The sequence below is a fragment of the Mustela erminea genome, chromosome 20 (genome assembly GCF_009829155.1).
Source record: "Mustela erminea isolate mMusErm1 chromosome 20, mMusErm1.Pri, whole genome shotgun sequence".
Classification (NCBI taxonomy): Eukaryota; Metazoa; Chordata; class Mammalia; order Carnivora; family Mustelidae; genus Mustela; species Mustela erminea.
The window spans coordinates 8,761,055-8,782,130 of NC_045633.1; the positions used below are offsets into that span (position 1 = coordinate 8,761,055).

Below are 21,076 nucleotides of genomic sequence, written 5' to 3' on the forward strand. Positions count from 1 at the left end.
GACACAGTATGATCAGGACAGAGGGAATAGCACATGTAAAGGTCAGGAGGTGGGGAAGAGTTCAGAGAGCCACAGATTGGATGGAGCATCGAATGTGTTGGGGAGAAGCTGTAGGTGAGGTTAGGGGTGCGGCCAGGGGTCAAATCCCAAGAAGCATGAAGTGACGGGAGTGGGGGATAATGCCGAGAGGTGATGCTATGGCATCTGGCTGCAGGAGAGGTAACAGAATCAAAGAGGGGCAAAGAATGAAAGCAAGGAGACTCACTAGGCTCCTGTTAAAATCACCCTCATAAGATAACAGTGGCCTGAATTAGGGTTGGTGAAATAAGGCTCAAGAAGGAAAGACAGATTCAAGAAATCCTTGAAAACTGAGTGACAAGTTGTGGCAATTACTGGAAATGTGAGTGAGGGAGAAAGGAGGGAGGTAGGTTTCCATTTTGGGTGACCAGGTGCATAGCAGTGCCATGGATTAAGACAGACAATGCAGTGAAAAGGGGATGATTTGGAGAATGGATGACTTCAGATTTGAGACTGCTGAGTTGAAAGTGCCTCAAGCATCTCGGCCCAAGGAGAGATGGTTCGGCAGGCAGCTGGGTTGATGGATCAGATGTTCAAGGGATTGGTCAGGGATGGAGATACAGATTTGAAACTCACTAGCCTGTAAAATGTACTAGAAACCAGGAGATAACTTGACACCGTCCAGTGAGCGTATATGGAGTGACAAGAAAAATGTGATCTACTGGCATTCTTTTTTTTTTTTTTAAAGATTTTATTTATTTATTTGACAGAGAGAGATCACAAGTAGGCAGAGAGGCAGGCAGAGAGAGAGAGAGGAGGGATCTACTGGCATTCTTAAGGATACATGAAGGAAGAGGACAATGACAGAGAAAGAGGAACGAAGTCAAGAAAACAGTGGCACAGGGGAGTCAGGGAGATGCAGAGTGTCTGGAGGAAGCAGCAAAAAAAGTACTGACAAGGGGGCAGAAAAAATGCTTGAAGACAGGGCCTTAGCAGGGCAGCTCAAGCCACATGGTTCAGACTGGAATGGAAGAGTTGGAGGAGGGAAGGTGGAAGTGATGGTTTTGTGGGCCCAGATGAATTATGGAATCCTACATTTGTGGTGGTTCTAAGTTCCACATTTAGGGACTTTTTCTCCAAATGTACTAGGAGTAGGGAAGGTGGCTTGTAGCATTTTATTTTGCTCAGGTTGGGGTTTTGCTGGAAGGTGTTACCAATGCCAAGACCCCTGTGCTCCCTGTCTTCAGTAGCCTTGGCTCCTTGAGGAGTCTCAGAGAAACCAGGACAGGCAGTGACCACTTGTTCTGCAAAAGCTTCAACTCCCTTATTAATGCCACAATACCATGCCATGGAAACCAGGTCCAAGCCTGACACTTCCAAGTCCAAGATCTCCGGCTTCATCTCCATTCCATACCTTCCAATCTCTAGGGTAGCCCACCTATTAGGAGGTGCTGGAGGAGAGGTGATTCTGACACTTACTTGGTCTGTCCTTTGCTATTATTCCATGACTCACCATCATGAAACTGGCCCTTCCCAGACACAACACTGAGTATCTGAAGGTGGGTAGAGTCTATGGGCCAAAAATAGGAAACACCCATCTCCCACTTCCTTCTTTATTCCCTTGCTCTAACTAGCCCCAAGTGGAGTGGCATCTAGAAGCAGAAGTGTTCTAAGGTGATTAGCTAAGAACACAAGGTACAATTGGAAATCTATTGTGCAAACAAGTGCCTATTTAATTTCTCTCACTTCCCTTTGGGTTTTAAGCTCCCTTTTGATTAGTGTTTGGTTTCTGGTAATAAATGTGGTCCCAACTTCATTGGTTTATGGAGGGGAATATTCTTCCGCTATTTTCTGTGGTAAATTGTTTATCTTACCTACGCCCAACAAGACCAATGTATACCTGAGATTAACTCCAGTCCTATCTGGGTACCAATCGCGGAGAGCCACGTGGGCGGAAAACTGCAATAAAAGTGTGGTGCAGAGCCGGCTTTTCCACGGCTGACCAGACGACAGCTCTGTGCTCTTATCCCAAGGTAAGTACCATTTCAAGCCCCAGCAGGCTTCCTTCTGATCTTGGGGGGCTTCCTCACCACCCTTGACCCACTGGATGTGCTGGGGTTATTTGTTTCTGGAAGCTTTCAGAATAACTTTCAGCCCGGTCAAGCGCTCCGGATTTCACTGTGCGTTCAGCTCAACCAAGATTCCAGCTACCTGCTGGCGACTCCAGGTCTAAAGATGCCCCCTCACTCTGTCCCTCCTCCAGGAACATAGGCCCCCACTTGGGATCTCATCCCTTAGAATTAGTAGTCCTGGGTGCTCTCTCATAACATATTCATGATATCCTCTCTAGGAACAGAGAGGATATCTAGATTCAACTTGAGTCTTCCGGAGACTTTAAGAAGCCATCAAAGATTTGCTTATTGGAGGAAAGTTGCCAGAAGAGGGACTGTTACTGGCAGACTCTGCACAGCTCTTTGTTTCTGCCCTCCCCATCCGTATTTACTTATTCATTTATCACTCAGATCTTTACTGAGCACCCCTTATGTGGCAGACACCATGCTAGCAGCAAGCAACGTGGGCACGGTCTGACATGGTCCCACCCTCCCAGGACATCTGTATGCATCTAGGACACTTCAGGAGTCTCTTAGGACAGTGCCCAACACACCACTGAGCAAAGCATTGAGAAAGCAGCTGTTACTTTTGTCTGTAGATATTCATAGCACTATAAGTTCCCCTCCATCCAGTCTTTCAGTGCCTGAACCCCTACTTGAGTAAGAACCAACCTAAGGCCTTCTAGGACGTCCTGCAGTGCCAGCCAGCTCCAAACTTGCCTTCGGTTCTCTTGCTGTCAACCTCATCCCCTCTGCAAGCCTCTTACCCTCATCACCCCACCTCCTCTCTGCAAGACATGCCTGCTTTAAAACAACGCAGCCCTTCACAAAAGAAATTATGGGTCTGTTTCTGTGAACATGGGCCCGTGTCCTTAAGCAAGCTATTTAACTTCCAGTGTCTACATGTAGGAGGAGCTCAGTCCATATCTCTGGGATTAATATGCTCTGAGACCCATCTCCCTCTTCATCCATAAATGGGAGCAAAAACAGTACCTTTCCCGGAGGGCGGTTCACAGCCTTAAATGAGCTAACATGTGCAAGGGGCTGAGTACAAGTCATGGTGCTGAACTGATATGAATTCCCTTCTTACCCTCATCTGAGAAGGAATGACCTCTGTCGTCCTAACTGTATCTGAGTCTCTCCTTTCCCCTAGCTGCATGGAGAGTCTGCACGCTGCTGAATGACCTGCACGTCTCACCTTATGGAAAGGATGGTGGGCTCTTGTGTCTTGTGGCTGGCCTTGGCCTCCTGCCTTCTGACCCTGGCATCTACAGAACAGCAAGGTGTGTGTCTGCTCACCTGGCATCTCAGATGCCCCATAATATCTGGGGAGCTGCAGAGAAGGCAGTTCAGGGTCAGTAAGGGGAACAGGGACATGTCTAAAGTGAAGACTCAGTAGCTAGAAGTCAAGGGGTACAAGACGAGGGAAGCCAGAATACAGCCATAATCTCTCAGAGTCAAACAGGAAATCCCCCCTGCAAGGACCATGGAGTCAGTTAATGTAACTGCCCATATCCAAAATATGTGGAGCTCAGAGAGCCCAGATTCATGGGGACATGAATCTCCTAGTCACTCTGTGCCCTTGCGTTGGCAAGCACCTTCTCCTTCCTCTGAAATTTTACTCATCTGTAAAAAGAAAGGACCAGAGGTAATGATCTCTCGGTGATCCTTTCAAAGATCTGTGGACTGGGCATCTTAGATGTTTGCAGCAAGGGTCCTCGGGCTTAACATCAGGCTGAAACTTCTGTCTGTGTCACCTGTGGAGGGGGCTGTGGGAAGAGGAAGGGGGAACCAGTTCATGGCCGCTCTTGGAAAAACACAGTGTGTGTGTGGGAAATAATCCAAGAACAGCAAGTGCAGTGACTCCTTTACTTAAAACAAGTACATACGTAAGCAAGGCTTAAAAATCTCTTTTTCAAAAAAGTCCCTCTAACACGTATTTCAAGAATGTGATCATGTGTGTGTACTTAGTCCGTAATTCAGGCACTGACACTATTCAGTAAATCAGAACTGGAGAACAGAACCAGTGTGAACTCCTACTAGGCCTCAGGGGCTGTGTTTGGCATTTTATATTTATTATTATTGTTATAAGCAATGCTGTGGGGTTTTATTTCTCCAAAGCAGGGAATACCTCCTAAGATGACTACAGTAGTGCATGGCAAACTCTTGAAGAATTTTTTGATGGCTAGGTATACTTTTTCATGTATGTTAGAAATGTATAACTAGTACAGCACACCTACAGTATCACAGATTATTATTCCTTAAGATGAAACAAATTTATAGAGAGTCATTGAAAGAAACATATTAAGCAGATAACTGGACAAGGGGACACAAATGTGGAAAACATTGTGACTCAAGGCTTAGGAATGGAGGGAGTTTGGGAACCACTAACTTGCAGGTGTTGTTTTGCAGACAAGTCTCAGGGGAGTCAAACCACCTGTGAAGGTCATCCTTGATGACCTAAATCCAGCAGGTATGGCACTAGATTTAAACCCAGACTGACCAACCCACCCCCCTTCAATTCTCAGCTTCGCTACACATCATAGTTCCTTAATCTGTTAAAAACCATGGGATGGGGATGCCTGGGTAGTTCAGTTGGTCAAGTGCCTGCCTTCGGCTCAGGTCATGATCTCAGGGTCCTGGAATTAAGCCCCACATCGGGCTACTGGCTCAGTGGGGAGTCTGTTTCTCCCTCTCCCTCTGCCCCTCCCTCCAACTCATGTGCTCTCATACTCTTTCTCACTCAAATAAATTAAAAAAATCTTTAAAAGAAGCCACAAAAAAAAAAAAATGAGATTAAGAGCTCCTGGGTGGCTCAGTCAATAAAGAGGCCAACTCTTGATTTCATCTCTGGACATGATCTCAGAGTGGTGGGATGGAGCCCCGCATGGGGCTCTGTGCTCAGTGGGGAGTCTGCTTGGGATTCTCTCCCTTTCCCTCTGTCCCTCTCCTCTCCTCTAACTCCCTCTCTCTCAAAAATAAATAAATAAATCTTTTAAAAAGCCCCATGAGATGAGCAAAATTGGAAATGTTAGAGCAGTGGTTCTCTACTGGGGGTGATTTGGGCAATGCCTGGAGACAACTTCTAGGAGGAAGGAACTACTGGAATCTAGTGAGAAGGGCCCAGGAAAGCTGTTAAACATCCTGCAATGCATAGGACAGCCCCCCATAACACAGAATTATCCAGCCCCAAACATCAGTAGTGCCGAGGTTGAGAAATCTTATGTTAAATCTATTATCTATTAATAAGGGGGAAATGTCTATGATATAGTAAGTAAAATATGTAAGTGAGGGCAAAAAAAGTTGTACAGCATTAAGCCATTTTTAAAAATCCCTATATTTTAAACATATGCATAGAAAGAGTCTGAAGGGGGCGCCTGGGTGGCTCAGTGGGTTAAGACTCTACCTTTGGCTCAGGTCATGATCTCAGTGTCCTGGGATCAAGCCTCACATCTGGGCTCTCTGCTCAGCGGGGAGCCTGCTTCCCTCTCCCTCTCTGCCTAACTGTGATCTCTCTCTTTCTCTGTGTCAAATAAATAAATAAAATCTTGAAGAAAAAAAAAAAAAAAAAAAAAAAAAAAAAAAAAAAGAAAGAGTTTGAAGACCATACAGCAAATTTATAGTTACTTCCAGGGATGGAATGGGCTTATGACAACTCTCATTTCTACTTTATTCATTTTAATGACATTTGAGTTTTTTCAGGGAGCCTGTATTACATTTATAATACAATGGTCTAACAGGACCACAGTATAAGGTTGCACAGGGGAACAATGCACAACTGTAGAGCCAAAGAGAAGGGCATCAAGCTCAATGTGAAGGATGCCCCTTGAAACTGTGCAGGGTGGAGACCTTGGTGTTCTTAATGCCTATAAAATACCACACAAAGTCCTCATTATTATTCTGACCCTAAGGGGATGAGGCCAATGTGTAATGAATGGGTTGTGTGCCTCATTTCCTCATTAGTGTCCTTAAGCACATTCAAAATTAGAAACTGAGTGCATAGGGGGTGTCTGGATGGCTCAGTGGCTTAAGCGTCCAACTCTTGATTTCTACTCAGGTCAGGTCATGACCCAAAGTTGTGAGATTGAGCCCCGTGTTGGGCTCTGCACTGGGTGTGGAGCCTATTTAAGACTCTCTCTCTCCCCCTCTGCCTGCCCTCTCCCTCTCTAAAACAAAACAAAACAAAACAAAACGAGTGTGTGTGTGCCCATGTGTATATGTGTGGAGAGGGGAGGATTAAAACCCTGTAGGCTCTGAGGATGCGCAGTAAACTGAAGCACACTGCTGCTTTCCAGGGGACAGAAACTTCACCAACATCCGTTCCTATGACCCCTGCCAGAATTATACCCGTCTGGATGAACCATCACGAAGTACAGAGTACACAGGATGGGGTCAGCTGTGTGACAGCACCTTGAACGGCTGGTACCGCTTCGTGGGAGATGGAGGAGCGAGGTTGCCAGAGACCTGTGTCCCAGCGCTCCGATGCCAAACAGAGGCTCCCATGTGGCTGAATGGGACACACCCTACCATCGAGGAGGGGATCGTCAGCCGCACTGCTTGTGCCCACTGGAGTGGCAACTGCTGTCTCTGGAAGACTGAGGTGCAGGTAAAGGCCTGCCCAGGCGAGTTCCACGTGTACCGGCTGCAGGGCACCCCCATGTGTAATCTGAGGTACTGCACAGGTGAGTGGCAGAGAGCTGGGGACGACTGTGGGGCAGGGCTACCTGGTGACCAGCCCAGGCATCAGCAGTGAGTGGAGCAGATCAGGAGACTAAGCAGAACAGCCTGGATTCAGCCCCTGCCTGTTACTGCCCAGTGGGGATATCACCCAAGGTTGCCAGGCTTTCCAACATTTCAAGTAACGCCAGAAATTCAGAGTTGAGGTCAAACTCTCTTGATATATACATATGCATATGCATATACATTTGCACACATACACATACATACACACATATATCCATATGTGTAGCATGATATGAAGAACTCGGGCTCATTCAGATTTAGATTCCAGTTGGGCAGTTTAATTTACCTCTCTGAGCTTTAGTTTTCTGATATGAGAAAAATGGATGATGGCAAAAGTCACAGCCAATGCATACTGGTCCCTGCTCCAAGCCAAAGTGCTTTTAGACTATGAACTCATTTAATGCTTTCACCAGCCTCATGAGATATGGGTACTATATAACTACACCCAATGAGAGGTCTGGGGCAGAGAGAGGTTAAACAGCTGTCCCAGTGTTACAGAGCAGGAACATGACAGAGGTGGGATATGAACCCTGACACTTTCGTTCCAAGATCTATATACCTAACCGCTATGCTACCCAGTTTCATAAACCTACCATGAGAACTGAATGAGCTAATTTGTTGAAAGTGCTCCAACAGTGTCTGCCATGTAGTAAGCATGAGGATGGCTGTCTCTGGGTTCTCATTTCACTGGACTGGGAGTCAGATAATCTGAGTTTGAGGCTTGACCCTTCCACTATGTATCGCATACCCTTGGGCAGGAGTTCTGGGCCCTGGTAGAATAAGAGAGTTGGCCTTGGTGGCCTCAGACTGCCTTGCTCTGCATCCTGATCCTCTTCCCCTGTGCCTCACCCTGGAGACCCCTACACTGCGAAGGACAAGTGTGAGAATACCTGCCGCCCGGAGGAGGAATGCAGCTTTCTCAACGGCACCTGGAACTGTTACTGCAGACAGGACCACAACAGCTCTGGTGAGTGGCTTGGCAGGGCTGAGCAATGGGAACAATGCTGGTCTGAGCAGACAAGGCAGCACAGAAGGATTGTCCTTTTCCGAGGGTATGGACAAGGTGTGGACCAGAGTCAGTGGGGATGGAACTGAGGTCACGGAATGAAGGTTCTCAAAGCTATTTGCAAGTATGGAAGAGCTGGGACAAAACAAATTGCCAAGTCAGTCTTTGGACCACAGCCTGAGAAAGCAGCTATGGTGTTGGTGAGCTTGACCCATAGGGCACAAAGGTACTAACGATGAGGACTCTGCAGGTGTGGGAATTGCATTAAAATATCTGTAGATCTACATGTGAAGGACATGGGTAGACTCCTGTGCCAGTCCTGGATTTGTGACATAGTAGCTCTCTAGAGCCTGTGTCAAGGCACCTAGACTTTCTGAGCCTTAATGTCTTCATCTGTAAAATGGGAATAAGATTACAGTACAAATAACCACAATACAGGGTAACTGCAAAAATTAAATTGGAGCAGTCCAAATGGGCAGGCTTATAAGGTGATAAGGTTCTTGTCCCAGGAAGTAAGCAAGCAGAGGCACATGACTTATGGGTAGAGATGCCATCAACAAGCCCTAAGCCCTGGGGTTAGATGAACTTCCCATTAAGATTATTCCCTTCCCTCCCGGGACTCTAATTAGGGCCTTTGTTTGACTCTTGCCCTTGGCATAAAAGTGCCTTCCTCGGAACACACTCCCAGTCCCTACAGAAAAGGAAGTGTTCTAGACAGTGGACCAAGAACAAGCATATGTTTGAAGACTGGGCTGGAGTGTGGACCAGGTGGTGCTTGGGTGTGCCTAGCAGGAGTAGGGTGAGGATGAGGGGCAGGACTAGAAGGAAACAATCCTGATCTCCATGAAGACGCTCTCTGCTTATTGGGTGGACAAGCCCCCAAAGGCTCCAGGTTATTTTCCAGGTTTTGGGCAACCACAGAATCAGATGGTGGACTTCAAGGATGTCTCCTCTGTACCTGAAGACTCCAAGGGTATCCTTGGCAGGTCCTCTGAGCTGACCGGGTGGGTGGGTGGCCTGCCTCAAGTCTTCACTGGTGGCTACTCAACAAGTCCCCATTGCTTCCAGACACAATACCGTTGTGACCTGGCTTTTGCTTACTTCTCCATCTCTCACACTCTACACCTACCCATTCTAAGTTCCTGCACCTCTGAGCTTAGCTTCTCCATAAACAACCAGCCTCTCTTCCATCACCACGCTTTTGCCTCTGCTATTTCCTAAGCCAGGGGTGTCCTCACTTGCCCTGTGCACCTGCAAAACTCCTCCTCCTGACCAACTCCCAGCCCTCTATGAGTCCTTCCCTGACTTAACTGACAGACCCAGAAATACCTTCTTGTGTTTCCCTGTGCACCTAGAACATACTTCAGTTAGTACTTTTATCACACTGTATCTTAATAAGCTGTTGGCATGTTGGTTCTGACACAAGACCAAGGAATCCTCATGGCCTGGGTCCATGTTTTCTTTATTTTTGTGTTGAATGTGCCTCACACATACAGAAGGTGGTTAGCAAATGTATTTGAATCAATGCATTCATAAATACAATCAAAATGGTATTTCTCTTCATTTGCTATCTACCTCCCCATCAGAATGTTAGCTCCATAAATAAGTGTAGGGATTCTGTCAGTTTTGACAAACACTGTATCCTCAGTACCTAGAACAGTGCAGACAGTAATGCTCAAGATGTATTATTTGTTGAATAAATGCCAAATGAATGAATGAACAAAAGAAAAAAAGAAATGCAATGGCTCTGAACCTGGTCAGATGTGCTGGCTTCACAAAGCCAGGGAGCAGGAGTAGTATGTGTCTACCCCTGATTCCAGTCTGGAATGCAGGGTAGTTCTGCTTCTCTAGAGACCCCAATTCCCAGAGACCCTGATCCCCAATCCCCAAGACATGAAAGTCCACACCTGCACACAGGATGCCTAGAAATCTTGGACCAGGGGCTTTTTTGCCAGCCTCACCCAATACAATCTGGGTGTGAATCCCACCTGGGTCCCAGGCTCCTACTAGTTTACCTCACTCCCTGGTACATATGATGGCTTTTCCAAAGGGCATGGAATGTGGGCTCTGCCCACTGCTTCCAGAACCCTGTCCACTCTCCACCTACCCCATTCTCAACTTTTTAGATGTCCACAGTTTGCAGCCTCAGCTAGACTGTGGGGCCAAGGAGATCAAGGTGTCACTGAACAAGTGTCAGCTGGGAGGCCTGGGTTTTGGGGACAATGTCATCACCTACCTGCGAGACCGGAACTGCAGCAGTATCACACAAAGAGAGGAGAGAAACTGGATATCCGTGACCAGCCCTACCCATGCTGGAGCCTGTGGAAACATTCTGGAGGTGAATGGTGTTTACACCACTGCTACCAGAGGGTGGGAGTTGGGCTGTGGAGCTATCTCAGTAGCTGTGAAACCTTGGACAAATCACTGAGCCTCTCTGGGCCTCTAGTATCTAGTAGTATGTGAGAGTAGTAGTGTATGTAGTATGTGAGAGTACACATGCTGGTTCACATATAGAGCTTAGAAGAGGTTTGCTGCTTGAGCTCAATAAATGTAAGCTGTGATTATGATTATTTTAATTAGGGGTGATATGGGAGGGGTCAACATGGGAGTAAGCATGGTAGTTGCTGATTCTCCCCAAAGGCCAAAAATTACTGTTCTAGTTTTTGATCTGGGATTCTCAGTCCCCTTCCCATAAGGCTCCAGGGGCCACTAAGGGAAGAGGCCCATGTTCTTCCTGGTGATCGGAAGGCAGGGTGGCAGCATGATGGAGAGTATCAACCTTACAGTCATGTAGGCCTGAGTTCTAGATACAGCTGCATACACATAAACATACACGTGGTCTTGTTTTTATGCCAAAGAGAAATGGAACCCATGCCATCTACAAAAACACCCTCTCTGTGGCCAATGAGTTCATCATCAGAGACACCATCCTCAACATCAATTTCCAGTGTGCCTACCCATTGGACATGAAAGTCAGCCTCCAAACTGCCCTGCAGCCCATTGTAAGGTATGGCACTGACCCTTGCCTTTTGATCTATAACCCTGACACTGATCACATCCACTTCAAGCAAAGCTTAAAATGTCCTCAGGTTGCTGCCTAATTCCTACAGGAGCTCTCACTCTTTCCAACATTCACTCTGCAAATATTTCTTGATCATAGATTAATGTTCAGCATGCACAAGGCAGACATAGAGTATTTTGTGGGCATTAAAGATTATTATTACGAAGCAATGCAGCAACATAAAATAATGTTAATTAAATATGCTAAGGAACAAAAACACACCACAGTTTCATTTATCTTGAGGAAGAAAGGAATTAAGCAACTAATTATTTCATCACTATTTACAAGTGAGATGAATGCAATGTGGGAGAAGCACAGGGTGCTGTGGGGTCAGGAAGCAAGGGTTCCTGATCTAAGCTTTGTGGGGAGGGGATGGAGGGAGCCGGAAGGCCTCCCCACAGATGTGGGATTTAAGCTGGGATGAGCTTTGATTAGATAAAAGCACTCCCAATTCACTAGAAATAGAACTAAGTAGCAATTTGGGTGGGGATTCATTTGGAAGACGTTTTCATCTGTTTTGGTCACTGCTGTCTCACAGTGCCCAAACAGGGCCTTGCGGAATGGACCCCTCAGTATTTAGACCGTAAGACGTGCGGGGGGTTTTCTGTGTCAGAACTCCAGGGTGCCCTTTCCATCCCCCCACTGCCTCCTGGGCTCTCAGAGTAGCATGAAAAGGACCAGTAATTTTCTAGTTCAATGGTTTTCAGACTGTATTGTGTTGGGGCTCCAGGTTTCATAATAAATAAAAATTAAAGCCATTCCTCTTTTAAAATGAATGTTTCACTGGGTGATTCCCTGGAGGAGGGAGGAGATCTGCTGCTAAAAACGGTGAGAACCCACGGGCCGGATCCCATTGTACAGGGGGAAGATGGAGGTGTGCATTTGCTGTTATTCTCTGAGGGAAGGAGATACAGGGGATCTGTGAGGCAGGGAGAATGGGTGGAGATCCCAGAGACTCACTTGTCTGCCTGTCAAGTTTAGTGCCTAGCAGATACTAAATGCATGCTTTAAATAGGTGATTGACTAATTCCTTTAGGAATCAAAGATGTGCCTTCACTTTCATAGCCTCACACAAGTGCAGGGCTGGATTTACTTTGTTCTCACTGGTGGGAACCTAACGATTCCACTCTTACGGTTTTCTTCTTCTCAGTTCTCTGAACATCAGTGTGGATGGGGATGGAGAGTTCACTGTCAGAATGGCCCTGTTTCAAGACCAGAACTATGTATCTCCTTACGAAGGGGCTGTAGCTGTCCTGGCTGTTGAATCTATGCTCTATGTGGGTGCCATCTTGGAGAGAGGGGACACCTCCCGGTTTAACCTGTTGTTGAGGAACTGCTATGCCACACCTACTGAAGATAAGACTGACCCCGTGAAATATTTCATCATCAGAAACAGGTAACGGGCAACTCTGGGTTATCTTTTGGCCTGAATAAGGTTTTCGGGGGAGAAAAATCACCATGGCCCTGCTTGGTAGTTGTGTAAACTGGCTTACTTCTTTTGGAACATAATTTGGCATTACATATCACGACCATACTTTTGACCCAGGAGTATCACTCTTGACACTTTAGCCTAAAGCATTAATACAAAATAGGTCAGCAAGATAAAGAAATGCCAATTATTTTTCACTTAAGTATCCTTTATAACCTTGGCAATAGGTTCACAGTTCAAAAACAGGGATCCATTAAGTAATGATGGGCTATTATACAGATGGTAACACCGACAAATCAACATGAAAACGGTACGACAAGTGTTATGGGACAAGATATCGCTGAAATTGCTAACTGGCAAAAACAAAGGGAAAATGTATATCCATAAATCATGATTCAAACCATGGTAACAATATTAGCTAGTAAGTATCACTGAGTTTAGTTATGAGTTTAGCCATGCACTGTGTCACTAAATGGTTACATCAACCCCAGGAGGTACAGATTACTGTCTGCTCTACAGACCAGAAAAGGGAGTCTCGGACAGGTTAAGTCATTTGCTCATGATCATTTAGCTAGAAAGTAGGTCTGGGTGGAATTTGAAGCGGTCTATTTCACCTCGGAGAACAAACCCCACAAAACTGAAACCTGGGCTGATGAATAAATGTCTTGGAGGGGGCGCCTAGGTGGCTCAGTCAGTTAAGCATCTGCCTTTGGCTCAGATCATGATCTCAGGGTCCTGGGATTGAGGCCCAGGTCAGGCTCCATGTTCAGTGGGGAGTCTGCTCCTGCCTCTGCCCCTCCCCACTCTCATGAGCGCTCTCCCTCTCTCTCTCTCTCTCTCTCTCTCTGTTTCAAACAAAATAAATACCTTGAAGGAAACCCAGGGGAATAAAAGTCTATGTCAGGATGGAGGGAATCAGGGAACTCTTAAATTCTCTGTGATGATGTTTTTATACTGGATGCAGATTAAAGATACAGCCAAGGGCCTCGGGTTCCTTGAGCTGTTCTGAAAGTAGACCCTTGCCCCTGTCACCTTCCCAGCTGCCCAAATCAGTATGATTCCACCATCCATGTGGAGGAGAATGGGGTGTCTTCAGAAAGCCGGTTCTCAGTTCAGATGTTCATGTTTGCTGGAAATTATGACCTAGTCTTCCTGCATTGTGAGATTCATCTCTGCGATTCCCTTAATGAACAGTGCCAGCCAGTGAGTATCTCTTTAGAGTGAACTATTCAGAGCTTCACATGGGGCCTGGTACCTGGTAGTCTCACCATATATATTTATTGCAATTACAGAGGGATGGAAAGAAGAAAGGGAGAGAGGGAGGGAGGGGAAGAGGAAAGGATGAATGGATGGACATTCAATCTCCAAAAAACCCATGTGTATGTAATTATTGTGTCCCTAGGAAGTAGATCAAAGAAGCCTGCCCACTAAGTTTCCTTGGCACAAGACATATTTTGAATGATTTCATAATAGTGGAATTTTAAGTGCCTATTTCATGTCAGAAATTACACTAAAACTTTCATATGCCTTATTTAATTAAATTCTCACGAGAACCCTTTAAGTAGATTTTTTGTTAACCCGCTTGTACAGATGAGGACACTGAGCTTAAGAGAGATCTTCTGCCCAAAAGCAACACAGCTAGAGAGCATCAGAGCTGGGAGGTAACTCCAGTGTCCATGCTCTTAGCCCCTGTTTGGTACTGCCTGCTAGAAGCTGGCATTTGTTGAGTGTGGACTATGTACCTGGGTGTTACAGACACGCTCATTTTAATCTTTAAGACCAGGAAGGTAATAGAGAGGTGAAGTCATTAGTACCAAATTAGACAGCTAGAATCAGAGTGGAGATGTGATGGAATGGATGAGATAAGTAGAAAGGAGTCAAATCCATGTTTGCTTATGACTTGACAGTAAGTTGAGAAAACCACAGCCTCAGAGTTAGGGGCACATGGTGCATAGGGTCCCATTCTTGGGCCAAATTCTTGTCCCATTGCAGGGACATCCTGGATAGAAACTATGACTTTAAATTTTGATATAATGAGATCTCTCCATCCCCCACAGTCTTGCTCAAGAAGTCAACGTCGCAGTGGAGTAGTGGCTATCAACCCAGCCCAGGTTGTAGATTTGGGACCCATCACTCGGAAAGGTGAGTGGCCCACTTCTGGGTGAGAAGGCCAGGTGGTCAAGTGCTGACAGTTAACCACAGATGCCTGGGTCATCACCCTAACAACGTAGAGCCTTTTTTGCCTCCTCACTGCAGCCCCTACCCGTGAATCTACCTTTCCATGAGGTGCTTTGGGTAAATAACAATAGCATTTGCCATTTGTGCTGAACCTCTATGTGCTAGAGACCAGGCTAAACTCTCAGTATCCATCAACTCACTTCATTCTCCTGACTGAGTCCATTTTACCAGCGAGAAACTGAAGCTTGGAGAGATTAAGTGGCTCACCCCAAGTCACTCAGCTCACGATCAGCTGGAGTTAGAACTGAACCCAGCTCAGACTGATTCCACAGCATATTCCCCTTCCCTTTTTCTTCCTGCCAGGCCCCCTTACCTCAGCCCCTTTTGGGTGAAGTCTAGGTTCTAACCCAACTTTGTTTTCTGGTGAATGACTATGTTTTCCAATATCCAGTTTTAATATTCTGGGGCATGATGTAGGGGAAGCTTTATAATTGCCCACAAATGTTAACCAATCCTGCCCATGGGTGAACACTACTGTTCTGATTTTTATTACCACTAGAATGGAGGAGTCAAAAAACCCAGAAGAAAGAAAGCAACTTTTTTTGTCCTAAAGAAATTAGGACGCAGTAATGCTAGTAACAGCAGCAATGACAGTAACAGTAATAACACATGGGGTTGGCACCGTACAAAACATTTATATGCATCATCACATGGAATGCTCACGACAGCCCAAGTTGGTAAGCACTATTACCACTTCCATTCTCCAGGTGAGTAAACTGAGGCTGTCTTGTAAAGAAGGCTCTGTCCGGAGTTGTCCTGCCTCTTTACTGAGCCCTCAACTTGAGGCTTCATGTGGTATCACAGGGTTGTTGGAGGGTTAAGAATTTTTTTTGGGAATCAGATAGATGGAGGTTCAAATTCCAGCTTTACTACCAACAACAAGGTCAACTTAGCCTTCCTTGGTCAACTGAGCCTCAGCCTTCTCCTCCGTTGAATGGGGACACAAATACTTTCCTCACAAATCTGCTGGAAGAACTAAGTTTCAAATGCATGAAATGGGCTTAGAGATAACAGATGCCTCAGCAGTGAGGGTGGCCAGGTCCAGCCAGATCAGCGGCTGTGGTGGCCAGGTCCAGGAGGACCTGGAGCAGCTATGGCCACAGTGCCAGTCCCCGGCACACGACTGAGGAAACCTTCACCTCCGCTCTTGTCCCCAGGTGCTCCATCTTTTGGCGTCGTGAATGGAACCCCCAGCGCTGCAGGTACATTTTTATCTCCTGCCTATCCCACTACCCTCCCTCCCTGCCGTCTTTTAGTCCTCTTCTCAATTCAGTGCACATTGATTTAGCCTGTGCTAGTGACTGTGGACACTGAAATCAATCAGTCCCAAGTGTGGCTCTGGAGATGCTCAAAGTCTAGCACAGGGGCCAGTCATTTAACAATAAATACTTATTGGGTGCCCACTGTTTGCCAGGCATTGTTTAGATGCTGAAGATTTAATAGTAAACAGCACAGACCAGGTGCCTGCCCTCAGGGAGCTTATGTTACAGTGTGGGAAACAGTCAATTAAAAGTTAACAAGATAATTTAGAAAAGAGAGTGATGTGTTAGAAAGTCATCAGCATGGGTAATAGTGTCTTTAAAAAGATAGTAGTTTATTTTACTCACATGTAAATGAAGTCCAAAGACAAGCAATCTGGGGATCCTGGGGTGGCACCACAAGGTCATCAAGAATCCAAGTTCTTGTAAGCTCTCCCCTCCACCTTCTTCATCCTCCTGCTCCAAGATGGAAGCCAGAGCTCCGATCTTCATCTCTAGTCAGCAGGATGGAGGGAATATGGAAAAAGTCAGAGTGTTAAGGAACATTCCTAGAAGCTGACACCTGATACTTCCACTTATCTCACTGGCCAAAGTTTAGTCACACCTGGCTGCAAAGGAAGCTGGAAAACGTAATCTTTATTCTGGGTGGCCATGTCCTAAACCAATGTTTGATGGTTCTATTTATAAGGCAAGAAGGAAAAATAATTATCAGAATGGGTAAATGGCCAGAAAAATGTTCAGAGGAGGTGATATTTGAATGCAATGAGAAAAAGGGGCCAGGTTTGCAAATAATAAAGGAACAAGCCCTACAGGCAGAATGAACAAGAGTTGCAAAAATGAGATAGTCATAGAAGCAAATTGCAAGCAAGTAGATAGTGTGGCAGGAGCACACAGAAGGGTAATAAACTGTACCTGGTAAGGTCAGGCAAGAATTTTAGCAGGGGGCAACATCTGAATGGTGTTTTGGTGGGTGACCTGGAATTTAACAGGGAGACCAATCCAAGAAATGTGTTTTGGACCAAAGGGAAAGCAATGCTACTAAGATTTTACTGGCCCCTCTTCCCAACACACACATGACCTATACTGGTGAACCCAGACATGAAAACGTTCTTTCCATCCTTAATTCTCCAGATAGATAATAGCCTAAAAGTTTCCAGATAAGGTCAAGATGCCCCTCCACACTTAGGGCTAATATTCAGACAACAATCAGAAAATTGTGCTCATCAGAGACAGGAGTCAGAGCTCAGACTAAAAGGAGCTTGAGAGCAGACATCACATCTCATACACTTCTCCCAGTACTTCAGTTTAGCACAGTGTTGGAAACAGCCCAGTTTCCCAGGAGAGTTTCTAGGATGGGCAGTGGATTCTGGAGCTTTCTGGAAGAAAAGGGGAGTGATTTCATGCGGTATAAGAACGCCACAAGAGGGCACTTATGGTGTTCTTTGTTTGCTATCTCCCACAAACATGTCTGAGATTTTAGAATTAACTGAACAACCACCTGCGTTTCATAAATACAAACTGGTTGTCACACACTAATATTTCAGAAAATTATGATATTCTTCACTTCCTCCTAGAACATCAGCAAGTTACTCTGAAGTTTATGGGACAGAGAAATGTTATAATCTCAGAGTGTGGGGGGAGGGGTGCACATGCCTCTCCCAGGCCCCCTAGTACAAGGCATCTATCATCCAGGACCCACACCCTTCATTAACACTGAGTATATGATCATTTCCAGAGGAGATGTGTTCCCAACCCTCCCAGATCTCGGAGTCTAATATTCAAAACTGACACTTCTATGGTGTTTATTATGTGCCAGGAACTGTTCCAAATGTTTGATATGAATTTACTCACTTAAGCCTTACAAAAGTCCCATGAGGTATTAGTTGCTTTTCAATTTTGCATACAGATAAACTCAGCCATGGTGAGGCTCAGTAACTTACCTGGGCCTGCACAACTGGTTGTAGAGCTGGGATTCTTCTTCTTCTCCCCACCTCTTTTTTTTTTTTTTAAGATTTTATTCATTTGACAGAGAAAAAGAGAGTGTACAAGTGAAGGGGAGGGGCAAAAAGCGAGGGAAGCAGATTTCCTACTGAGCAGGGAGCCTGACCTAGAGCTTGGTCCCAGGACCCTGAGATAATGACCTGAGACAAAGGCAGACGCTTAACTGACTGAGCCACCCAGCTACCCCTAGAGCTGGGATTCTAAGCCAGTAAGTCAGGTCTCGAAGGCTTTTTAACGTCTGTGTCCTTCTCCATCTTTAGTGTTAGTCAGCATAGGTAATATTAGCTGCTATGACAGACAATCCTCACCTTTCTGTGCCTTTACACAATAGTTTATGTCCCACTAAATCATTGGGGGATGTAGTTCTGTGCTTTGCAGTCATAAGGAAGTCAGGCTCTTACCTTCTGGTAACTCCGGAAATTCCACTGTCCCCAGCAAGTCCTCTGCCAGATCCTTGGCATCTGACCCCTAGATGGTGGGTGATCAGAGTATGGAAAATTATGCAGGAGGTTTTAAGGACCAGGTCTAGAAATGGCATATATGATTTTTACCCACATTCCACTGGCCAGATTCAATCATGTGACCTCACCTACCTGCAAAGGAGGATGGGGGAAATTTGCCTTCCAATATACCCAAAGTAATATGAAAAAGTGTTTGATGATTAGATAGCTATGACCACATGACCCCTTTGCCACTTCCCAGGGGTTATAAACTAGAACGGATATTAAGGATACTTAGTAAGGCAAAGTATAGAGGGGCTAGCTTGCTTTGGCTGCTGAGTTCCAAAGGCCAACACTTGACAGATATCTCTCTTATATTTCAGGGTTCCTGGTGGCTTGGCCCATGGTTCTCCTGCCTGTCCTTCTGGCTGGGCTATTCTAAGAGCTCAGCCAAGCATCTAGCCTTGAAGCTCGTGTTCTTCCCTCTGGTGATGGCTTCCAGTCACCCATCAGCTATGCCGGTTCTCTCTCCAAATCACATAGACAGTCTTGGTGTTTAGACTCTGGGACAGGCTAGGTTTGGGGAAAGGGAAAAGATCCCCTTGTTCAACACTCTCTGTGCCTTTATAGTCCTCTTTTTCTCATGGTGGGGGCCCTGTTGGCCTGGACTGGCCTGATTTCCTCATTTATTAGCAGGATTTTGGAGCCAGACTTGCTCTGTGCTTCTGTGACCCCAGCCTTTACCAGAAACGTAACATGTGTTACTCTGTAACTCCAGAGTAGACGAGCTGTATCACTGTGGGGTGGAGGCAGGAGAAAGGGGATGAGCTTGTTAAAAAGACACCTCTCATGGTTCCTTCCCAAGTATACCTTGTTCTAACTGCTGATGAACTGAACAGACTGATCCTTGCTTTAACCTGTGTCCTCTGATGTATTTCCAACATGGTCTCAGTAGTGGCCATGGGAATGAGTTGTAAAGGGTCCACTTCTGGAGATTCTACTCCCAGGGAAGACTGGTTCCCATTGCTCCCCTGCCTACCTCCATACTGTAGACATGCTTTGATGTGCCTAAGAGTAGGCAAAAATCTACCCTAGGACCCAAATGCTGGAGGACTTGCTTGATTTGAATGCAGAGATGCTGTCACTCCAGAGTATACCTCTAGCTGTGAACAGTGGTGCACTCCAAAGTAAGCAAGAAGTCCCAGTGGAAAATGCTATGTTGATCTTGCCATGGGGATACAGAAGAAGTGCCTGGGGGATGAGTGAAGTCCCTTTCTGGAAACCTCTGATGGGCCTTCATGAAATACTCCACAAAGATGCCACAAAAAGAGAATGCTTCCCCTTCCCATAGCTATACACAAAGCTCCTGCAAGCTGGCCTCAGGGAAAAAATGATCAGGCCAGGACCAGACCACAGCGGAGCAGAGCCTGTTTATGTGCCAGGAGGAGACTTTCCGAAGTGCTCTCATGTTCAGAGATAGTGTGGTTTCAAGAAACAGAAACACACGCCAATGACATCAGGCAAAAGGAGAATTAATTATCAAAATATAAGAGCAAAAAATCCAGAACAGAAGATACAACCTGGCTATATGAAGAAAACCAGCAGAAACCGAGGTTGTCTGTCCTTCCCTCAGTTTTACTGAAACCACACAGCCTTCACATCTGCTTATCTCTGTGTGTCTTCCTTATTCCCCCCCGTCCTGAAACTAACTCTCGCTACTCATTCATCATGCCTCAATTAAACATGGACACTGAAGCTTCCCTTCACTTCCTAATTCAGGGACCATATAGACCAACTAACACTTGGTATCCTACATCTAAATTGTACAAGAAAGAATGAGATTTCCCTGTTTGGTCAGAGTGCCTCCCTTGGTCCAAACATCTGAGGGCAGGTGAGTGGCCTCACCTAATGCAAACACAGCCAACACAGCCAACCTGAGGAGGCAGGTCTCGAACACATGACAGTGTTTCTGGCTAGATACCCCAAAAGTGTACTCTAATAGTGACTTTTTTAAAAAAGAAGTTCTTGGGAGGAATTGCTTCTTGTTTCCTAGTAAGCCAATGGATTCAGAGGTATTGCATTTTAAAGGAGGAGTACACTAGGAATGCACCTGAAAGACAGGTCAGGGGCCTTAACCTTTTCCTGTCTCTGAGGTTCATCTTCTCCTTCCTATAGAATAAAGGGGCTGGACTAGAAGATTCTCTAACATTTATAGTGGAACCCTTTCTTTAAATACAGTTCTACGTGAATACCCAATATGTAGACATTAAATGGAAATAGACTCTTGTTGATGTCAGGTAACAGGCTTAGTACTCCCATCTGTGATTCCCTCATCCTCTAGCCCTCAAAGAAACTCCAAGATAACCCAAAGGGTTACCAAAAGCAAAGTTCTGGAACTCCTTGGGATATATCACATCTGATATCTCTTCCAGTGTAAAGTATGTGAGCTTCTACTTAACCAGAGCAAATCCCGGCTAACTATGTATGCATGTGTCTATCCATCTATATCATCTATCCACCACAAACTCTCCTACTCTACCTATCCCCCTTGTTCTCTCCATCTATCTATCTATATATTTATAACATACCGAGTTAGTTACAGATTTTTGTGTTCTGCAGATGGACATACTAAATGAATAACAATCTCTGAACGTCCATTCCACTTTATTCATTTGGGTAACACTAATCTGCTGAGCAATTGTTACATCCCAGACCTAAGGGCCGAGGTACAATAATGAATGAAACATAGTCCCTTCTCCTTAGAGGTTCA

The 21,076-nt window shown here is 45.6% G+C and overlaps 1 protein-coding gene across 1 annotated transcript; it reads left to right on the forward strand.

The window, feature by feature from the left end:
• Positions 1-1,940: 1,940 nt before the first annotated feature.
• GP2 (glycoprotein 2) lies at positions 1,941-19,222 on the forward strand. Its single transcript, XM_032327484.1, has 11 exons — positions 1,941-2,051; positions 3,283-3,412; positions 6,425-6,811; positions 7,729-7,839; positions 10,005-10,216; positions 10,737-10,885; positions 12,090-12,335; positions 13,409-13,571; positions 14,426-14,510; positions 15,764-15,808; positions 18,690-19,222. The coding sequence occupies exons 2-11, from the start codon at positions 3,310-3,312 to the stop codon at positions 18,746-18,748; spliced, it is 1,560 nt and encodes a 519-aa protein (XP_032183375.1). The 5' UTR covers positions 1,941-2,051; positions 3,283-3,309; the 3' UTR covers positions 18,749-19,222.
• The last annotated feature ends 1,854 nt before the right edge of the window (positions 19,223-21,076 follow it).

Excerpts from the sequence above, each read along its gene's own strand:
- GP2 (XM_032327484.1), top strand. The coding sequence starts at position 3,310 with ATGACCTGCACGTCTCACCTTATGGAAAGGATGGTGGGCTCTTGTGTC. Across the intron at positions 3,413-6,424 it reads GGCATCTACAGAACAGCAAG|GGGACAGAAACTTCACCAAC; the intron begins GTGTGTGTCTGC and ends GCTGCTTTCCAG. Across the intron at positions 10,217-10,736 it reads CCTGTGGAAACATTCTGGAG|AGAAATGGAACCCATGCCAT; the intron begins GTGAATGGTGTT and ends TTTATGCCAAAG.